Source organism: Oryctolagus cuniculus, chromosome 16 (genome assembly GCF_964237555.1).
Source record: "Oryctolagus cuniculus chromosome 16, mOryCun1.1, whole genome shotgun sequence".
Classification (NCBI taxonomy): Eukaryota; Metazoa; Chordata; class Mammalia; order Lagomorpha; family Leporidae; genus Oryctolagus; species Oryctolagus cuniculus.
The window spans coordinates 8,369,516-8,390,932 of NC_091447.1; the positions used below are offsets into that span (position 1 = coordinate 8,369,516).

Sequence of the window (21,417 nt, forward strand, 5' to 3'; positions counted from 1 at the left end):
GAGTTTTATGCACATGGAATCATACAATATACATTTTTATACACAAGTACTTCTAAAAGTTTGTGAAAGATAAGATTATTTTGGTGCAAAACATATTTGAAATCTATGTAGAAGTTTTTCCTTTTTTTAATAAATATTTTATTTATTTGAAAGTCAGAGTTACACAGAGAGAGGTAGAGAGGTAGAGAGAGGTTTTCCATCCACTGGTTTACTCCCCAATTGGCCACAACGGCCAGAGCTGTGCCGATCTGAAGCCAGGAACCAAGAGCTTCCTCCAGGTCTTCCCATGCACGTGCAGGGGCCCAAGGACTTGGGCCATCTTCTACAGCTTTCTCAGGGCATAGCAGAGAGCCGGATCGGAAGTGGAGCAGCCAGGTCTCCAACCGGCGTCCATGTAAGATGCTGGTACTGCAGGTGGTGCCTTTACCTGCTACCCCACAGCTCTGGCCCCAGAATTTTTTCATAACATGCATTTTCCTTTAGCTTTTTGCGGACCCCTGTATGCACGGATGTAACAAAAATTTTGCACTAAAATATCTTTTCAGTCTACCTTTCATGAACTGCTTGAAGTATCTTTAGGTTGCTGGTTCCTTTCACTCAGCTGTTCTTTTTGGTATTGGTTAGGCTTGCTTTATATATATGTATGTATGTATGTATGTATGTATATATATTTACATTTTTATTTACTTGAAAGTCATCCATCCAGGTCTCCTACCTGGGTGACATTTGAACCATCACGTGTGTCTCCCAGAGTGTATATTAGCAGGAAGTTGGTTCGGAAGTGGAGCTGGAACTCTAACCCAGGTACTCTGATGGGGGATGCTGGTGTTCCCAGTGGTGCCTTCACTACGGCACCAAACACCCACCCCTGCGTGGGATTTCACTGTGTGACTGGACCAAGGTTGAGTTCTCGGCTTCTACTGATGCATACCTGAGTTGTTTCCAGCTTCGAGGAATACTAGTGCAGGAAGGATATTGTTCATAAGTAAGAGGCAGAAAAATACATTTTACACATTTTTAAATTCAAGAACACTTACTCACCCTTGCAAATGGCAGGCTTACTTCTGTTATCTCCAGCATAACGACAGTTTACTTATATAAACGCAGCCAGCCACGTTGAGTGCAACTTTTTCTATTCATTCTTACCTGTTACTTTCTCCATTGTACAGGTGCAGTATTGTTAGCATTCAGAAACAAAGGACTCATAGTTGTCGAACTAGCCATTGGACAAATGAGCACGGCGCGTTCTGATCTACAACATTCAAAATGGAAACAGATCCAGGTCTCTCGGAATCCAGTTAGGGCAGATTTCTAGAAAGTTCTTTAGGTGTAATGGAGTAGTCAAAATATCACCAGTTCATGCTGTCTGGGAAGGTCCTTGGTTCAGTGCTAGTGCAAATAAAAGACAATTGGAAGGAAGGCTGGGGGAAGATAAGGCAAAGAGTAAGTGGATTATCCTGTTGTGAGAGTCAGGTGCTCAGTGGTGAGGCTGGATTGGATCTTGGGATAGCCAAATATGCCACTAAAAGGAGTCACTTCTAAGAGTTCCGATGAGGTATTGCTGCCTGTATAGTATAGCAAGACAGTCGCATACACTCAAATGTGTTTGTTTTCATGTCGCTGGCATCGTGTGGGGGGAGGGGGAGGGAAGAAACACTGATACACGACAACTGGCAGGAGAAACACTTCACGTTTAATTTGCGGTTAGATCAAAAACATCTTCTGAAATTGAATTCCGGTTTGAAGTCCTTTGGCAGGCGCAGTAAGACATCCTGCCTAGCAAAAGGGAGACTGAATTTCATCAGGAGCAATGAATGGGTGGCCTTTAATTGCCAAAGTTTGGCCAAACATCAGAAAGAATAGGATAACACCCAAAATGGAGCAAGAAGTAGACTTGAAAGGAGCGAGGCTGCTGCTCGTGGGCTTCTCAGCCTCGTTGTGGGACAGGAGACTCTCTGCCCATCAGTCCTCAAGACTGCAAATAATCACAAAGGAAATCAATTCTGTCCTGCGTTTACCTAGGAGACTTTCCAAAGAATGATGGACTCACAGATTTGTAATAAAATACAATCATTAGAAATATTTGGATCAAGTCCACTAAAGGCCATTGACAGACAGTTTCTTAAATCGGCAATCAATTTATTCAGTTATATTCTATTGGCTTAGGAAATATGAGGTATCTTCAAAAAGTTCCCGGAAAATGTATTCTATGAGAACAATTCTATGTGGATCTCATGGTATTTTGCACCAAGGCAAACACCTCTTAATTCTATTTTTGAACTTTAAAATAGCTTATTTACTTGTATTTATTTGAAAGAGAGAAAGAGCAAGAGAGAGAGAGAGGAGAGAGAGAGAATCTGCTGGTTCACTCTGCAAATCTTTGCAACAGCCAGGGCTGCGCCAGGCTAAAAAAGTCAGGGGCCAGGAACTCCATCTAGGTCTCCTACGTGGGTAGGTGGTACACAAGTTCCCACGGCATCATTTCCTGCCTCTCGGGGTACACATTACTGGGAAGCTGGATCAAAAGAGGAGGTGGGACCCGATCCCATGCACCACCTCACTGGCTGCAGGTGTCTCGGCTGCTGAACCATGACATCCACCCCTCCATTAACTTTTGGAAACACCATTGCACTACACTGCAGTTTAGCTACAGACAGACAAGTGGACTGTACTGAAGCAATTTGAAATGTGCTATATAACCGACATTTTATGTGACTATAAATTGAACAATTTCATGTGTATCCAGTTTCATGTTCAAATTTCTGAGAAATCTAGAAAATATTTGGTAGGGCCAAATTTCTGAGAAATTAAGAAAATATTTGGTAGTGGTGTATGAGCTTAGGAGTAATTTTTTCTGAAAGGCAAAGAGAGAGAGAGATCTATTCTGCTAGTTTGCTCCCTAAATGCCCTCAAAACTGAGGCCAGATCAAGCTGAAGTCAGGAGCCCAGAACTCAATCTTGGTCTCTCATGTGGGTGGCAGGGCCCCAAGCACTTCAGCTATCTTCTTAAGCAGTCATCTGCTACTCCATAGAGTACATGTGAGCAGCAAACTGGAATTGCGACTCAAACCCAAACGTTCTGATATGAGATGCAGGCAACTTACCTGCCACAACATATGCCTGCCCAGGAATCATTTTGTTTAGAATTTACTGAACATGATCAAGTCCTGGTGCTGAATTACTAAAAAAGAAATGTTGGTCTTAATAACAAAATAAGAATTTAAAAAATATGAGATGTTAAGGTAAACCTACAGGATGAGGTTTTTTTAAAAATTTATTTTATTTATTTGAAAGACAGAGTTGCAGAGAGAGGGAGAGGGAGAGAGAGAGAGAGAGAGAGAGAGATCTTCTGATGGTTCATTCCCCAAATGATTGCAATAGCCACAGCTGAGCCAATCCAAAGCCAGGAGCTTCTTTCAGGTCTCCCACATGGGTGTAGGGGTACAAGGATTTGGATCATCTTCCACTGCTTTCCTTGGCACATTAGCAGGGAGCTGAATTGGAAGTGGAACAGCTGGGACTCAAACTGGCACCCATATGGGATACCAGTGCTGTAGGCTGGGGCTTTAACCCTCTGTGGCACAGTGCCAGCGTGTGTGTGTGTGTGTGTTTACGATTGATTTATTTATTTGAAAGTCAGAGTTACATAGAGAGAGGGAGAGACTGAGATCTTCCGTTTGCTGGTTCACTTTCCAAATGGCCACCATGGCTAGGGCTGGACCAGGCAGAAGCTTTTGGGTTTCCCATGAGAGTGCAGGAGCAAGTGGGCCATCTTCCAGTGCTTTCCCCAGGCCATTAGCAGGGAGCTGGATCAGAAGTGGAGCAGCTGGGACTGGAACTGGCGTCCATATAGCATGCTGACACTGCAGGCAGTGGCTTCACCTGCTATGCCAGAACATTGGCCCCATTTTTGGTTTATTTTTTTTTAATTTTTAAAAATTTTTTTAAAGATTTATTTGAAAGGAAGAGTGACAGAGAGCTAGGGAGAGACAGAGAGATCTTCCATCTTCTGGTTCACTTCTCCAATGGCTGCAACAATCAGGCCTGGGCCAGACCAAAGCCAGGAACCAGGAACTCCATCCTGGTCACCCACATGGGTGGCAGGGGCTCAGACATCTGGGCCATTATCTGCTGCATTCCCAGGAGAGTTAGCAGGAAGTGGGTTCAGAAGCACAGCAGCCAGGCCTCACAATTGTGTTCCCATGTGCGATGCGGGCATCACACGCTGAGGCTTCACCCGCTGTGCCATGACACCAGTCCCGTAAATAAGGATTGTTAAAACATGAAGCATGTTACCCAGAAGTGTCAGGATTTCTCCACTGAAAATAAGTTAAATGTCCAGCTGGTTTCTCCTTACTGCTCCCCATGGCAGAGCTTTTTTCCTACAGGCAATGTACAAGAGATAAAAATATTCCTAATAATGAATCAATTCCTGGATTTAAGTTTCTTTAGATGCCTTTAGCTCCTCAGTTCCTTCCTTTCTTTTTTTGTGATGGGGGTGGTAAGGAGAGGCTGGAAGAAGCAGCACAAAATTACAGGACAAATTAAGCAGCTGAATGTTTCACATGTATAGACTCAACAAGAACCTTAGGTTTCAGGCTGGCGCCGCGGCTCACTAGGCTAATCCTCCGCCTTGTGGCGCTGGCACACCGGGTTCTAGTCCCGGTCAGGGCGCTGGATTCTGTCCCAGTTGCCCCTCTTCCAGGCCAGCTCTCTGCTGTCGCCAGGGAGTGCAGTGGAGGATGGCCCAAGTGCTTGGCCCTGCACCCCATGGGAGACCAGGAGAAGCACCTGGCTCCTGCCATCGGATCAGCGCGGTGCACCGGCTGCAGCACGCCGGCCCGATGGCCATTGGAGGGTGAACCAACGGCAAAGGAAGACCTTTCTCTCTGTCTCTCTCTCTCACTGCCTGTCAAAAAAATTTAAAAAAAAAAAAAGAAAAAAAAAAAACCTTAGGTTTCATACATGTGTTGTAATTAATACAGAGTATTTTTGCTGGAAGTTACTATGAAATTACCAAACTTTTGTTGGCTTTGCTGAGTTTCTAGAATACAGTAGATATTTCGTTTTTTAAAGATTTATTTTTAATTTATCTGAAAGAGTTACAGAGAGAGAGAGAGAGAGAGAGAGAGAGGTCTTCCATCCACTGATTCACTACCCATATGGTCGCAACAGCCGGAGCTGCGCTGATCCAAAGCCAGGAGCCAGGAGCTTCATCTGGGTCTCCCACATGGGTGCAGGGGCCCAAGGACTTGGGCCATCTTCCACTGCTTTCCCAGGCCATAGCAGAGAGTTGGATTGGAGGAGGCGCAGCCGGGACTAGAACCGGTGCCCATATGGGATGCTGGCGCTTCAGCCCAGGGCTTTAGTCCGCTGCACCACAGTGCCGGCCCCACAGTAGGTATTTCATAAATGGTCAAGCTTCAAACATTAACTGACATTTTGCAAGCCCTTACCATGATCCGTGCACTATTCTGAAAGTGCTTGACATAGTTTAAACAATTATTTATTCATTTTCATTTTATTTGAAAGGTGGGGGGGCGTGAGGGGGAGAGAATCTTTCATCATCTGCTGGTTCACTCTCCACGTGTCTATGTCAGGCCAAAGCTAGGAGGCAGGAACTTCCTCTGGGTCTCCCACGTGGGTGGTAGGAGTCCAAGCCTTTGAGCCATCACCTGCTGCCTCCCATCAACAGGAAACTCACAGGGGAGGTATGGGGGATACAAGACAAACTTCTATAGTGATGATGAGGTGGAGGTTTATTTACAGATCCTCACTGTTCTTGTTGAAAAACCAGCTCCTTGAAATTCAGGCCTGGAGGCGCTCCCATTGTGGCACAGGGGGTTAAGCTAACATCTGCTGGTTGGAGAACTGGCTGATCCACTTCCAATCCAGCTCCCTGCTAATGCTATGGAAGATGGCCCAAATGCTTGGGAACCTGCACCCACGTGGGAGACCCAGAGGAAGTTCCTGGCTCCTGGCCCAGCCCTAGCCTTTGCAGTCCTTTGGGGAATGAACCAGTGGATGGAAGATCTCTGTCTCTCCCGACCGCTGTAGCTCCGACTTCAACATAAATAAATTTAAAAAAAGGGAAAAAATGTAGATACTTAACACATAAATATTTTAAAAATAAAAGAAAGCCAGGGCTGGAGCTCAGAGCTGGTCCTGGGCTTGCAACGGGTTCACAGGGTTTATGGATATTCTGCAAGTCTCTGCACTGAGACAGGCACAGCAGTCAGCAGTCCTGAAACAGGATTTACGTTCTCCCCTTTCTCGGCTCCCGCGGCCCCTTCCTTTTATTCCTGCCTGCCTGCCCCCAGAGCCAGGTGCGCGGTCTGAAATGTCATTCAAAGCGGTGCCACGTCACCCACCCCGGGCCCAGAAGCCAGAGGCGCCGGCGCGGGTCTCCTCCCTCCGCCAGCGTGGACCCGCGCCCCGCCCCACGCCGCTCACCTGCCGCGGGCGTGCACCCCAGCCGGGCCCCCGGGCCCCCAGGCTCCCAGTCCCGCTCCCAGCCCTAGCCCCAGCCCGGGCCCCGGCGCCCCCGCCCCCGCGCCCGGATCCCGGCGGGCTGGGCGCACTCATTTGCATATTCCTACCTTTGTTCCAGGCCAGCGGCCAATCAGCGCGCGGGGCGAGGCGGCGGGCTGGGCGGGGCCGGGGCTGGCGCTGGGGCTGCGGCGGCCGCAGGTTCCCGAGCGGTAGGAGCCGCCGCGGGCGCGCCGCGCACTGCAGCCCCAGCTCCCGCCGCGAGCCTGCGCGCGACCCGCCGAGGGCCCTGCGCACAGCGGCGGCAAGCCGGGGAGCCCCCTACCCCCACTCCCACCTCCTACTCCCCGTTCCGGGCCTGGGATTTACCTGCAGCTGCCGGCCACCACCAGGCTCCACCATGGTGTGCGGGGGCTTCGCGTGTTCCAAGAACTGCCTTTGCGCCCTCAACCTGCTCTACACCGTGAGTGTCCCCGGGGCCCCGTGCACCTGCGCGCGCGGCCTCGCCAGCCAGCCGCTATCGCCGCCTCGCCTCGGTGGTGAGGCCGCGGCTCGGCCGCGCCCCGCACCCACCGCCGCCAGCCGCCTGCTGCTCCTGCTGCTGCTTGCTCCCGGCTCTGCCCGGCTGGGGTGCAGGCGGAGGAGCCGTCGCCCGGGAGGTGGGGGAAGGAACTCGGCCCCCCCCCCCATTTTTTTTTGGCAGAGCGACGCGGGGCGCACCTGGCCAGGCGCGGTGCCTGGCGCGACCCCGCATCGCGGCCGCCGAGCGCGCTCCCGGGGTGCCTGTACCGCCAGCCAAGTTTGTTTCGGGGCTCGCAGAGAGGGGGTTGTCTGAGGCCTCCTACCCGATGATGCGTCCTCCTCGTCCTCCCTCCCCCCTTGGCGTGGAGGCGAGCCCAGGCAGGGCCCCCTGTGGCGTGTCAGACACAAGGGGACAGCTCCGGGAGGGGCCTTCCTGAACTCCCACGCCTGGCAGGGCGGCGGTGGACGCCAAATCCTCCCCAGGATGCCCCCACAGCGCCCAGCCGCTTCCTTGGTCAGTCCACCCGGACCCCGCACCTTTCTATAAATACACCTGCTGCCCCGAGCCCTCGGCCTGGAGACGCACCCGGCTTCCCCGCCTGCCTGGTGGTCGCCGCAGGGGAGAGGGGCTGGGGCTGTAGCCACCACTGCCTTTTGTATTTTGTCTTATTGTTTGAAGGTGGACATGGCTGCGGGGCTTTGAGGGCAAGGCTAGCTCGACTTGGGGGACAGGGCTGGATTTGCAACATCTGGTGGCGCAGCTCCTTGTGAGTAGTGGAGGGGCAGCTCAGGTCCACATCAGAATCCACCTGCCTCACGCGAGCCTCGCTTACAGCACTGTTTGTTGAGTACCTGCTGACCAATGAGCCTGAATGGTATGCTGAGAACTTGAGAGTCCTTATGTCTATCCCTGACTTCTGATATACACTCCCTGTCAATGACTCAGTCGTCTGTTCACCAGAGACTTAATCTTGCAGTGTCGGCTAACACACAATAGAATGTCTGCTCTGCATAGTTGCTTGACTGCTGAGCCTGTATAAATACACATAAAACACACACACACACACACACACACACACAATGTGTATACAGATAGATTTTTAAAGGCAAGTTATTTTGTTGCTTTTCACATATATCATTTCGGGGTCAGTGTTGTGGCCCAGCAGCTTAAGCCACTACCTGTGACTTTTGCATCCCAATATGAGCATCAGTTTGAGGCCCAGCTGCTCCACTTCCCATCCACTCCCTGCTAATGCACCTGGGAAGGCAGTGGATGATGGCCCAAGGAGCTGGGCCCCTGCCGCCCATGTGGGAGACCAGGATGGAGTTCCAGGCTCCTGGCTTTGGCCTGACCCAGTCCTGGTTATTGCGACCATTTAGGGAGTGACCTGGTGGATGAAGATCTCACTGTGCCTTTCTTTCTCTGTACCTCTGCCTTTCAAATGAATAAAATGAATCTTATTTACAGTGAATCAGGACATGGAGGAGAAAGAAAGGGGATTCTTAAGGGACATAGCAAGACTACTTAATATCTATTCTAGATGGTTGACCTTCAGAGTGTGTTTTATGGATCTTAATAGCTATGCAATGAAGCTTAATTAATTGGAAATTCATAGGAGTATAAAAATGGTCAGCCCTTTTCAATCAGAGACTTTTTAGACAAAGGGGCATTTCTTAAAAGGAATTAGTGGCTGCTTGATTCATACACATTGTGCCTAGGCTTAAATCAGTTCAGGAGTTTACCTGGAGGCTAGTGACAAGTGAAAACTGGACCACATCTTAAATAGATGCTGAAAATAGGCCATGGCCATTATTTAGATTCTGTCTTCCGTGATTTCTCCCTTGGTTATCCTAAGATCGAAAAAAAAAATGTGGAGTGGGTAGGGTGGATGGGGTTGAGTCTGAGGACTCAGGAGAGACCCTGCTTTGTAAGGCATGCATAGAAGTTCCTGTGTGGGTTCTGGTCCCACCCTGGCAACGGCCGCTAAAATGTGGGTGCAGCTCCAGGATGAAGTCTGAGCTCATTTCTGAAAGCGACAGCAAAGCTGGGATCACGGATGGGAGTGGCAGGTGTAAAGGCCACAGCCTGCCCCTGACGTCATCGATGCTGTGTCTTTGCAAACCTGGGACAACACCAGGTGAGCTGAGGGCTCAGGGGGCTTGCTAATGAGCCTGCAGTTGGCACTGGATTTGTGATCCAATGGGGCAGGCAGGCCTGTTGCTAAGGGTGGCCTGATCATGGAAATATGGTGATGTGGCAGAGGGCAGTTGTTGCTTTTTTGCTGTGTATGTCTTGGTTGCTGCAGAGCTCCCTATATATGACATGAGGTTGGTGTGGCACAGCTGTGTAAGCCACTTGTGACGCTGGGGTCCCATGTCGGAGTGCTGGTTTGAGCCCTGGTTGCTCCCCTTCTAACCTAGCTTCCTGCTAATGTGCCTTGGAGGGCAGTGGAGTGCTGGGGTCCCTGCCACCCATAAGGGAGACCCAGGCCCTGGCTTTTGCGGTCATTTGGGGGGAATAAACCAGTGGATGAAATATCTCTCTCTCTCTGACATTCTGCCTTTCACATAAATAAACAAACCTTTTTTTGAAAAAGTAATTTTCTACATAACAATAATTATTAAGTGCCTACCATGTGCTATGCCCTGCTCTCAGCCTGGAAATACAGCAGGCGTTAAAATCAGTGTACTCTATTGAAGTTTCGTGTTAGCTACGACCTTTCTACATATGATCTCAAGCACTATATTTAGTCGATAAACATTTGTCCAGTGTGTATACTTTCTGGGAACTGTGGGAAATAACAGTTACATACATAGGCAACTGCCAGCCCTGAGCAAATAGGATCTGGCTAGAGACAGGAAGTGGGAAAATTAAAGCAAGTACTAGGAATATGCAGGCTTTACATCTATAACCTTTAGGGTTATGATAGATCTTTCTGGGTTAAGGGAGTTGAGAGAACACCAAACGTACTATGGAATGGGGGAAAGGTAGAAATAATGTGTGGGTCTTTTTGATAATGTTTAAGATATAAATGCATGTTAAATATATTTTGGGAAAATCTTTCATTTTTAATATTTTATTTCTTAAGATTTATTTTACTTATTTGGAAGGCAGAGTTCCAGAGAGAGAGAGAGAGAGATCCTCCATCGCAAGTTCATTCCCCAGTGGCCCCATCCGCTGCAGCTGGGCCAGGCCAAAGCCAGGAGCCAATAGCCTCATCTGGGTGTCCAAGTACTGGGCCATCTTCTCAGGCACATCAGCAGGGAGCTGAATCGGAAGTGCAACAGCCAGGACTGTAACTGATGCCCATATGGGATATCAATATGCAGGCAGCAGCCTAACCTGCTCTGCCACAGTGCCAACCCCGATATTTTATTTTTATTTGAAATTTTTAGGTTGAAAATATTTTGACATATAGTAAAAATTACTTTAAAAATTATACTAAATGATTTCTGGGAAATGTTAGCAAAATAAGTCAGTGTTATATTAAAGATGCAACATTTTGAAGTTTTATAATGCATTTCCTTGTATGTCTAAACCAGAGAAGAAAGCTATCTTTAAAAAAAACAAAGAAGGGACTAGCATTGTGCTGCAGTGGGTTAAGCTGCTGCTTAGCACACCAGCATCCCCTGTTAGAATGTCAGTTCAAGTCCCGACTGCTCCATTTCCACTCCAGCTTCCTGCTAATGTGCCTGGGAAAGCAGCAGATGGGGACCCAACTGGACCCTGCCACTCACATGGAAGATCTGGATGGAGCTCCTGGCTCCTGGAGTAGGCTTGGCCCAGACCTGGCTATTGTGGGCATTTGGGGAATGAACCAGTGGGTGGAAGATCTCTCTTTCTCTCTGTCTCTCCCTGTCACTCTGTATTTCAAATAAATAGATAAATAAATATCAAAAAGAAAGAAAAATTAGTTGACTTTGTTAAATGGAACCGAACTGAAAAATATGACCAAAAATGTATTCAACAGGACTTTTACAAGTTGTACTACCAATTTTACATACATGTATATGTGTGTATATGTGTATGTGTGTGTGTGTGTGTGTGTGTGTTTGTATGCTGAGTTTGAACTAAGAATGTAAGGGGCAGAGCATAGCTTGTAATCCTGAAACAGGAGGGAAATTTCAGCTTTTGGATATTTATTATTATAAAATCTTTCAAGATTTGTTGTATTTTTTTTCCTTTCTACCTCTTACCTTTGGTTGTTTTGAGAAAAATCATGCAGCATCAAAAATTATGCTGATTTATGTAAATTCTGAGATACTTTGGTTCACACCTTGACATCTCTGGAATTTGGATGCATTTTGTAGATTAAGTGTGCTATAATAAAATCCCTGGATTTGTGGAGAGAACTGTAGTTTTCCAACTCCACTTCTCAGGCAAATAGCTCAATTAATTATGGATTTCAGTTTTCTTCACGTACAAATCGGTGATAGTGTTTTCTGTTCTTGCCCCATGGAATCGTAGTGAAGATAAAATGAGAAAATGTACATAAATGCTTAGGATGTACTATAGAAGTAAAATTATGACGGCTTCCGGTGGAATAAGTTGAATTATTTTAAACCTCTGAGTTACCAGCCAGCATGCCATTCTGAAGAGACTTTCAAGCTATTGGGTTTTTAACATATTTGGGCTGGTGTTAAGTCAGAGATCCCCATGGAGGCCAGAGTTCATACCCTCAGAATAAAATAATGATCTGTCAGTTGTAAGAAAAATATGACTGGCCGGCGCCGTGGCTCACTAGGCTAATCCTCCGCCTGCGGGTTCTAGTCCCGGTCAGGGCGCCGGAGTCTGTCCCGGTTGCCCCTCTTCCAGGCCAGCTCTCTGCTGTGGCCCAGGAGTGCAGTGGAGGATGGCCCAAGTGCTTGGGCCCTGCACCCCATGGGAGACCAGGATAAGTACCTGGCTCCTGGCTTTGGATCAGCGCAGTGCGCCGGCCGCAGTGCGCCGGCCGCGGCGGCCATTGGAGGGTGAACCAACGGCAAAGGAAGACCTTTCTCTCTGTCTCTCTCTCTCTCACTGTCCACTCTGCCTGTCAAAAAAAAAAAAAAAAAAAAAAGAAAAAAAAAGAAAAGAAAAGAAAAATATGACTGAGGTGTCATAAGTACAGATTTGGAATTTCAATATTTTTTAAAATATATGTTTATCTTTAACTGAGATATAGTAATTGTATGTGTTTAGGGGGGTACAATGTGACATTTCTCTTTTTTAAAAAAGATTTATTTTCTTTATTTGAAAGGCAGAATGACAGAGAAAGAGATCTTCCATCCGCAAATGGCCGCAGTGACCAAGGCTGGGCCAGGCCAAAGTCAAGGGCCTGGAACTTCATCCGGGTCTCCCATGTGGGTGGCAGGAGCCCAGGTACTTGGGCCATCTTCCCCTGCACAATAGCAGGGATCTGGATTGGAAGCAGAACAACAGGACTTCCCCGGTATTCCGATATGGGATGCCAGCATCACACGTGATGGTTTGACTTGCTGAGCCACAGGGCCAGTCCCGATGTAACATTTCAGTACTTACAGATATGCGTAATGGTCAGATCAGGGGAATCAGCATATCTGTCATCGAAGACGCTTTTCATTGCTTTGTGTTGGGAACATTCAAAATCCTCCCTCCTAGCTTTTTTTGAACTATTCAGTTAGGGAATTGCAGCTTTTTAGCTTTATATTTTTTGAGTCCTAATCTGGTCCTCAAACTGGTGGGAAATTATAATCTTGTTCATTGTCAGCTCCAAAGTAAATGAGAAACACTCTTACTTCCTCCAGACAGAATCTGCTTCTTGCAGTTGCTTTATAATTATTGGCCTTTTTTTCCTCCAGAATTCTTGTCATTCTTCACATTATTGTCGTTTTATATTTTAAGGTGTGATTAGATTTGTGCTGCTATTTCTGCATTATTTAAAATGATTAAGAAATCTTCGAATATATACTTGCCCTTGGAATTAAGAAAGTGACTATTTGCGCTGTAAATTTTTTGGAATCTGGAATTTTCACAGGACATTATGCTGATGCTTATATGTTCTTGAAATTCCCCAACTTTTGATTTAAAGCTACAGTAACAAAAATGTCTCATTCTTGCTGTTATTCACTTGAAGTAAGCTTATTGATATTGACAGGGCTTAACTGCAAAATTTACTGAAGGCATTTCCAAAGAAAAAACAATTAACCCTCAGGAAATCCGGCCTGTATTTATTTTGTATTAAAAAGAATTTAAAAATAAAAATTTAAAAATTAAAATTGTATGCATTTATGGGTTACTGTGTGATATTTCAAAATATGTATACATTATACAGTATCCACTCAGAGTAAATGATTCTATCTTCTCAAACATTTAACATTTCTTTATGATGAAAGCGTTTAAAATCCTATCTTCTGGGGCTGGTGTTGTGATGTCCCATGGATGCCAGTTTGATTCCTGGCTGCTCCACATTTGATCCAGCTCCCTGCTGATGGCCTGGGCAAAGTAGCAGAAGATGGCCCAAGTATTTGGGCCCTTGCACCCATGTGGGAGACCTGGATGAAGTTCCTGGCTCCTGGTTTCAGCCTGGCCCAGCCTGACTGTGGTGGCTATTTGGGTAGTGAACCAGAGGGTGGAAGATCTCTCTCTCTCTCTCTCTCTCTCTCTCTCTCTCTCTCTCTGTGTGTGTGTGTGTGTGTGTCTTTATGCCTCTACCTCTCCTTCTCTGTAACTCTTACTTTCAAATAAATCTTTAAAAACAAAATAGTATACTATCCCTAAAACATCTGAAACAAAGGTTCTTTTTGAATTTTTGTGTATATTTTCAGTCTATTTGAAAGAGAGAAGGAGACAGGGACACTGACAGATATCTCCCATCTGGTTTACTCCCCAAATGCCTGGGACAGCTGGTGCTGAACCAGGGAGCTGGGAGCTCAATCCAGGGGACCCAAGTTTCTGAGACAGGATGTGTAGTAACAGGATGCTGGAATGGGGATTGCGGGTGGGTTTGGAACGCAGGCATCCCAGGTAACATGTCAGCCTGTAGGCCAAATGCCTGTGTCTCAGTGGCTTAATTTATATGTAGTTGGAGATGGCTTAACAGTGGATGCTGTCATCAGAAACACATTTGGTTACTAGTGAAGGCAGACTGGCTTGGGTCCTTGTCACACTGTAGCTGAGTTCATCTCCCAGTCATCTTTCCTCTTTATAAGGAATATTCCAGACCTGCCTGTAGTAACGCATGAAACCTCTGGGAAGTCCAGGTTGCGTAGCTATTCCCTGTAGATTTTTTTCCCGTTCCTGACTTTCTGTCTTTGCCAATCCCATGTTCTTCTTTTTTTAGAAAAGTTACTTAATAAAGGTTCCTATTTCATTTTTCTTTGAAGATTCACTTATTTATTTGAAAGGTAAAGTGACAGAGAGAATCTTCTATCAGCGGGTTCACTCCCCGGATGGCAGGGATAGCCAACGCTGGGCCAAGCTGAAGCTGGGGGTCCAGAACTCCATCCAGGTCTCCCATGCGGGTAGTAGGAGTTCAACTACTTGGGCCATCTGCTGCTGCTTTCCCAGATGCATTAGCAGGGAGCTGGATCTGAAGCAGAGCAGCCGGAACTTGAACCAGTAGTGCTCATATGGGATGCTGGCATTGCAAGTGGCAACTTATTTTAACCTGCTGTGCCACAACACCAGCCCCCCAAAGTTCCTATTTCTTTAATCAGCAAGAAATCTTTTACTGTTTCTCTCTGGTATCTTAGTTCTTGAGTGCTACCCTAGACTAATTCAGCCAGGATTTGGGGAGCAGGAGAATGTTTGGATGTATGCATAATATTTTTTTTAAGATTTTAAATTTCCTAGCTAATTCTCCAGAGAGCTGTAGTTATTGAGATTCTGTTTTGCTTTCTTCTCGTAATCATACCAGCTACACAGGTAGTCTTGAGCCTGTTTGTCTCCTCTGTTAGACTTCTTGCTGGCAGAGGACATAGCTTTGTCTGTGCTCTGTTTTTTTCTTCTTGTTGCATTATTCAGTTTGTAGTTTTTTATATTATTATTATTATTATTATTATTTTAACATAGAGCCCATGTCCTGTAAATCCTTCCTGAATTAAATTTGCAGAGCAGGCTGCCCCCTCTTCTTGCTCTTCCCAGTCAAAACCTGCATAGGGAAAACTTGTATAAAACGATACCTTGTTTTCTTTTCACACTTGATACTTGGTTTCTTTCTCCACTTGATACTTTCTTTTAGTCCTCACTCATCCAAATGAAATCCAAAGCACAGCCAAATATTTCAAAGCCTGAAAGTTAGTATGAGATTAAACATTAGTAATATGAAGTAGGAATTACTTTTATCTGTCTGCTGTGGAATTTAATGTGTCTGGAAATGCTGGTTTTTGGGTGCTATTCTTGGCCAACCTTTCAGACATGTCTGAAGGTTTCCTGAGCCTTTTGCATAAAGAAGTCCAGTAAAACTGTAAGGGTGCTGTTACTGTAGTCAGCTGGTGCTCTTCATATCATGAGTGTAATATAGCCCTCTTCTTTTCTTTGTTCATTCCAATCATAAACACTAACTGAGCACCAATTACAGTGAACAAAACCAACACAAATACCGTGCCTTCATGAAGATCACATTTATGGGGGTGGGCAGAAAATAAATAAAGAAATGAGTTGGCTGGCGCCGCAGCCCAATAGCCTAATCCTCCACCTGCAGCGCCGGCACACTGGGCTCTAGTCCTGGTCGGGGCGCTGGATTCTGTCCCGGTTGCCCCTCTTCCAGGCCAGCTCTCTGCTCTGGCCAGGGAGTGCAGTGGAGGCTGGCCCAAGTGCTTGGGCCCTGCACCCCATGGGAGACCAGGAGAAGCACCTGGCTCCTGCCATCGGATCAGCGCGGTGCACGGGCCGCAGCGGCCATTGGGGAGTGAAGCAACGGAAGGAAGACCTTTCTCTCTGCCTCTCTCTTACTGTCCACTCTGCCTGTCAAAAAAAAAAAAAAAAAAAAAGAAAAGAAAAGAAAAGAAAAGAAAAAAGAGCAGCTTATATATCAGATTAGAAGTCACAAGAGCAGTATGGAGGAAAGCAGGGCAGAGTAGGAAGGGTGGTGGGGCAGGGTGGGGACAGGGGCACCCAAGTTTATATGCAGTGGCCATAGTTGGCCTGCTGGGCAGACAGTGTGGGGAGAAAGTCTTGAAGGACGGGAAGGGCATATTTAGGAAAACTGTTTTAGGTGGAGAGAGTGGCCTTTGACAAGTACGGGACACCGACAGGCATTTGCAAGGGACAGAGGAGGACAAAGGGAGGAAGCAGTGTTTGCTTGGTGGGAAATGAGGTCAGAGAAGTTATGGGCCTGTATTTCGTTTATCGTTAAGAATACTCCAGGGGGTTGGCGCTGTGGCATAGCGTGTTAAGCCGCTGCCTGCAGTGCTGGCATTCCACATCGGTGCCAATTTGAGTCCTTGGTTGCTCTTCTTTCAATCCAGCTCCCTGCTGATGGCCTGGGAAAGCAGTGGAAGATGGCCCAAGTGCTTGGGCCCCTCTTGCACCCACGTGGGAGACCTGGAAGAAGCTCCTGGCTCCTGGCGTTGGCCTGGCCCAGCCCCAGCTATTGCAGCCAACTGGGGAAGGAACCAGCTGATGGAAGACCTCTCTCTCTTTGTAACTCTACCTTTCAAATAAATAAAATAAATCTTTAAAAAAAAAAAAAAAAGGACAGGCAGTATAAAGACTTAAGCTTTTACACCAAGTGAAATGGGGAGCCATTGGTGGGTTTGGGCCTGAGGGGTGATATGGCTTCATTTGTATATATGAGTATACATCAAAAAGTTCACAGAAAATTACTTAGACGTGAACAGTTTTGACACCCATGCCTATGAGGGCTCTTCAAAAGTTCAGGGAAACTGAGTCTTTTGAAAAAGCTATGATGAATTAAGGAAGTTTTTGCATCAAAATAAGCTAGTCTTTCTTTTCCCCCTGAGGTTTATAATGTACCCTCCTAAAAGACTGTCAGGCTCTGAATTGAGACGGGTGTAGATGGCACAGGTGGAAGCAGTGAGAATGGTTGTGAGGTTGTTGCTGTAATTACACAAGTGGTGATGGAGGCTTGGATCTGCATGGCAGCGATGGAAGTAGAGAACTGGTCAGGTTCTGGGCCTGTTGCGAAGGTGGGACTAACATCATTTCCTGATGGATTGGAAAGGGACAGGTCACAGATCACTCATAACAGTGGCCTGAGCAGTGAGTTGGCTGGATTCACCATGACCTGTGTTGGCAAAGGCTATGGGTAGAGCAGGCTTTGGGATGAAAGTCAGGAGTTCAGTATGAGATACAGTAGATACCCAAGTACGTAACACTTAGACTGACAGCACTGAAGGTCATGGGAGATGGCTCTCTGGGGATTGTCCAAATGGGATTGAAGTCAGTACATCCGGGAGGGGAGACAGTGAATAGCAGTGGCCCGTGGACTGCAGCAGTGCCATCCATCCATAGAGAGGTACAGGTGACAAGAAAGATTCTGCAGGAAGGAGCCAGGGCCATGTGGAGGGAGCTTGGTAGCAGCTGGTGTCCTCCAGGCCAAGTGCAGCCATGGCAAGGGGAAGGGATGGGAGGACTTAGCGATGAGGAAGTCATTGAAAAGAGGTAGACCTGGAAGCCCCTCAACAACAAGGACCGTGCCCCAGTCATTCCTGCTTTCCTGAGTGCCAGCGAGCTCTGGCATATGGCTGACATTTAGTTAATTGAATGCAGGAATCAGGGCAGGGTTGTTCGGCCCAGCATTGCATTTGCCATTTCCCTGCAGTGCTCCATAGAAGGGCAGGAGAGGGTGGAGTTGGAACTTTATTGGCAGCTGTGGGTGCCACCTCAAGCTCATTATCCTTGGAAAACGACAAGTCAGGCTCCCTTCCTTTCAATTCCCTTTATATGGCTGCTTTCCAGGGGATATTATGTGCTTCGTATTTTGTGCCTATTGCCTTTAAAAGCAGTGGCTCCACAGAGAACCATAAAGAAGAAGAGCATGAGCAGAGTACGGCAGGCTCCCTGGATCATTGAGTGAAAGCCCAACAGCCAAAGAATGAGGTTTTGGCTGGAACGCTAAATACTTGGATATTTAGCAATATCTAGATTATTTATAGAATTCTCTCATTTCCACCCAAATGGTTGGCATCATAGAAACACATCTTTGATCTTCCCCAAATTGCTCTCCTGTTTTCCAGATGAAGCAGAAGTTCAGAAAAGAGTCCAGGTTTCATTGTGACTCCTCTTTGTCACCATGGAAGCATGCCAGGGAGGGCATTCTAGATCTTTCTTTCCTTTACCTGTCCATGGATGCTGTTACACAGCTGGAGGCATAGTCCTATGTCCTGCTACCATTTTTTTTTAAAGTTTTATTTATGTATTTATTTGAAAGGCATAGTTGCAGAGAGAGAGAGAAGAGAGAAATGGAGGGAGGGAGGGAGGGAGAGAGGTCTTCCATCTGCTGGTTCACTCCCCAGATGGCCACAACAGCCAGAGCTGGGCTGATCCAAAGCCAGGATCCTGGAGCTTCCTCTGGGTCTTCCACGCAGGTGCAGGGGACCAAGCACTCAGGCCATCTTCTACTGCTTCCCCAGACCATAGCAGGGAGCTGGATCAGAAATGGAACTGCCAGGACTTGAACCAGCACACTGTAGGCGGTGGCCTCACCTGCTTTACTACAGTGCCAGCCCCGCCCTGTTACTATCTTATGTGTGTTTGCTTTCCAATGTTGTCATAAATTCTCTCTTTCTTTAGTTAACTATGAGTACACTACAACAGCCACTCCAGTATTCTCAAATGTTCTACATTTTTCTTTCCTCCTACAGCAATTTAGTTGCCTTGGTAGAATTTTCATACCCCTCCCCCTGCCAAGATAGCTGTTTTGAGATATTCAAACTGGGTGAACGTTTGGCTCGCAAATAAGACACTGCTTGCTTGATTTGAGTCCTTGCTCTGCTTATTGTCAGTGTGCATCCTGGGAGGCAGTAGATGATGGCTGAAGCTGTTGGCCCCTGCCACCCATGTGGGAGACCCAGATTGGGTTCCAGGCTCCTGGCTTCAACCTGGCCCAGCTCTGGCTATTAAGAATATTTTGGGAGTGAATCAGCAGATGGAGGTACTCTGTCTCTTTCTGCCTTTCAAGGAAAAGTGAAAATAAGTAAAAAAAAAAATTAAAAATACCCCAATCTGATTGTTCATCTGGTTCTCTGGATATTCGATGAATGAACATCTCTTTGATAGGCTATGTAGATAAGGAATAAACTTGGAACATCCTTGGACTGGATTCCTTCGTCCCAAATCTTGTGTAGGTTAGAGGAAAACATTTGCCTGTCCTCAAAGTGTGATGAGTACTGTCAAGAACTGCTGCACTCAGCAAAATACGTGGAGCACCACTCCTGACCCAGGCGCTTAGCCAGGTGCTGGGAATTTATGGTCACCACGTGCCTGACTGTGTGGAACAGCAAGTGCAGAGGGCACAACAGAAGAATCCAACGTGTAGCTGAGGGGAGGGGAGAGTGACTGAGAGAGAAATGACCTCTGGGGGAAGTCCTGGGGTTTGTCAGTGGAGGTGCAGGGACTGAATCCCAAGATGAGACACACAGAGCCGCCGCAGGGGATTTCCAGATCGGATGAGCTTTAACAAAGGGCCTTTGTGTTGACAAGAGGCTCAGTCTGTTTTCTGTTGCTGTAACAGAATGCCACAGACTGGGTCATTTCGAAAGAAGAAATGCATTTCTCATGGTTCTGGAGCCACAGGATGTCCAAGGCGAAAGGGTTGCCTCTGGCAAGGGCCCTCGGGCTGCATCGCAGCCTGGCGGGGGGGCTTCCTTCACGTGGTGAGAGGCTGGGAGCCTGCAGACTCACCTGCCTCTTCCTCTTCCTAAAACAGTGGAGAATCCCATTGGAAGAGCTCCAGCCTCATGACCTCACCTCACTCTACGGGTTCTACCTCCAAATACCATTAACCTATGGATTTGGGGGTTATGTTTCTAACACATGAATTTTTGGGGCACACATTCAGACCTCAGCAGCCAGGAATGGAATTTAGTTGCATGTGAGAGGGGGAGCCTGGCTGTCCCTGCTAATGTTGGTTAAGTTGAATTTTCATATAGAAAGTAGTCAAGATGTAGGCAGCCTAGGGGCAGGCATTGTGGTGCAGCAGATGAAGATGCCCTGTGTTTAACTGGCATCCCGTATTAGAGTGCTGGTTCCAGTCCAGGCTTCCATTCCAGCTTCCTGCTAATGCACCTGGTAAGGCAGTGGATGATGACCCCACTGTCATGGGCACCCCATGGGAGACCCTGATGGAGTTCTTGACTCCTGGCATTGTGTAGACCGAGCCCTGACTATTGCAGGCATTTGGGGAGTGAACCAGTGGGTAGAAAATCTGTCTCTATCTCTCCCTCTTTGCCTCTCCCTCTCTGTCACTCTGCCTTTCAAATAAATAAATAAATCTTTAAAAAGAAGGGCCGTCACCCAGACCAGGTGCCCAGTTCAAGTCTGTTGTTACGAGCGCGGTCTCCATCTGCTTTTCTGCTCAGTCATCTTTGCATGTGACGCTCTTCCTTGTCACCAGATGACACCTGCAACTCTAGGCACCACTGTGCGTTCCATGCCAGAAGGGAAATGCCCGGAAATGCTTTTCCTCATAAAAGGCTTTGTCCTCTAGGGGAACAGACGTAAGTGGCATATGCTTAGAGTCTAGCATCCAATTAAGTTTTGGCCTCAGCATATACCTGTGACCCTGTCACCACCTTCAAGACCTTAAGCAGTCCCATGAGCTCCCAAAGTAGCCTCCTTTTCCTTTGCAGTCCCTTTCTCCCACCCTACAACCCTCTGCTCGCCACTGATACACTCAAACATAGATTGGAGTTGAAGTATAGGCAGGATGCTTGCAGAAAAAAAGATGGCCTGGGATATTACTCTGGCTCATTAATACCCTCCTTCTTTTGGCTGTAGAGTAAGAAGTTTTAGGGAGGTCTTTTAAACTAAGAGGATCTGATTGTGTTCTTTTAAAGCTCATTGACAAAGGTGAAGGATTTAGATTTGGTCTTGGTGGGAAGAGTGCTTTCAGGAGTGAGTACTGAGAGAAGCAATGCAAGTTTGCAGGTATTAAAGCATTCATGATAACTGTTTGCCAGGTGGAGCTTTGTGGGCCAGGCGTGATGGCACAGTGAGTTAAGCTGCTGCTTGGGTTGGCCACATCCCATTTCGAAGTGCCTGGTTCAAATCCTGGCTACTCTGCTTCCAATCCAGCCTCCTGCTAATGCATCCTGAGAGGCAGCAGGTGTTGGCTCAAGTGCTAGGGTCCCTGCCACCCATACGGGAGACCTGGATGGAGTTCCGGGCTCCTGGCTTCAGCCTGGCCTAGGCCTGGCTGTTGTGGACATTTGGGGAATGAACCAGGTGGTGGAAGATCTCTGTATATATAAACTGGGACGTCC

At 47.1% G+C, this 21,417-nt stretch overlaps 1 protein-coding gene across 1 annotated transcript in view; it reads left to right on the top strand.

Moving 5' to 3' along the window:
- The first annotated feature begins 6,652 nt into the window (after window positions 1-6,652).
- Window positions 6,653-21,417, top strand: part of TSPAN13 (tetraspanin 13) — a 32,431-nt gene continuing 17,666 nt past the window's right edge. The window contains exon 1 of the mRNA XM_051832558.2: window positions 6,653-6,952. Coding sequence (XP_051688518.1) covers window positions 6,890-6,952 — 63 coding nt within the window. The 5' untranslated portion in view covers window positions 6,653-6,889. The remainder of the gene's footprint in view (window positions 6,953-21,417) is intronic.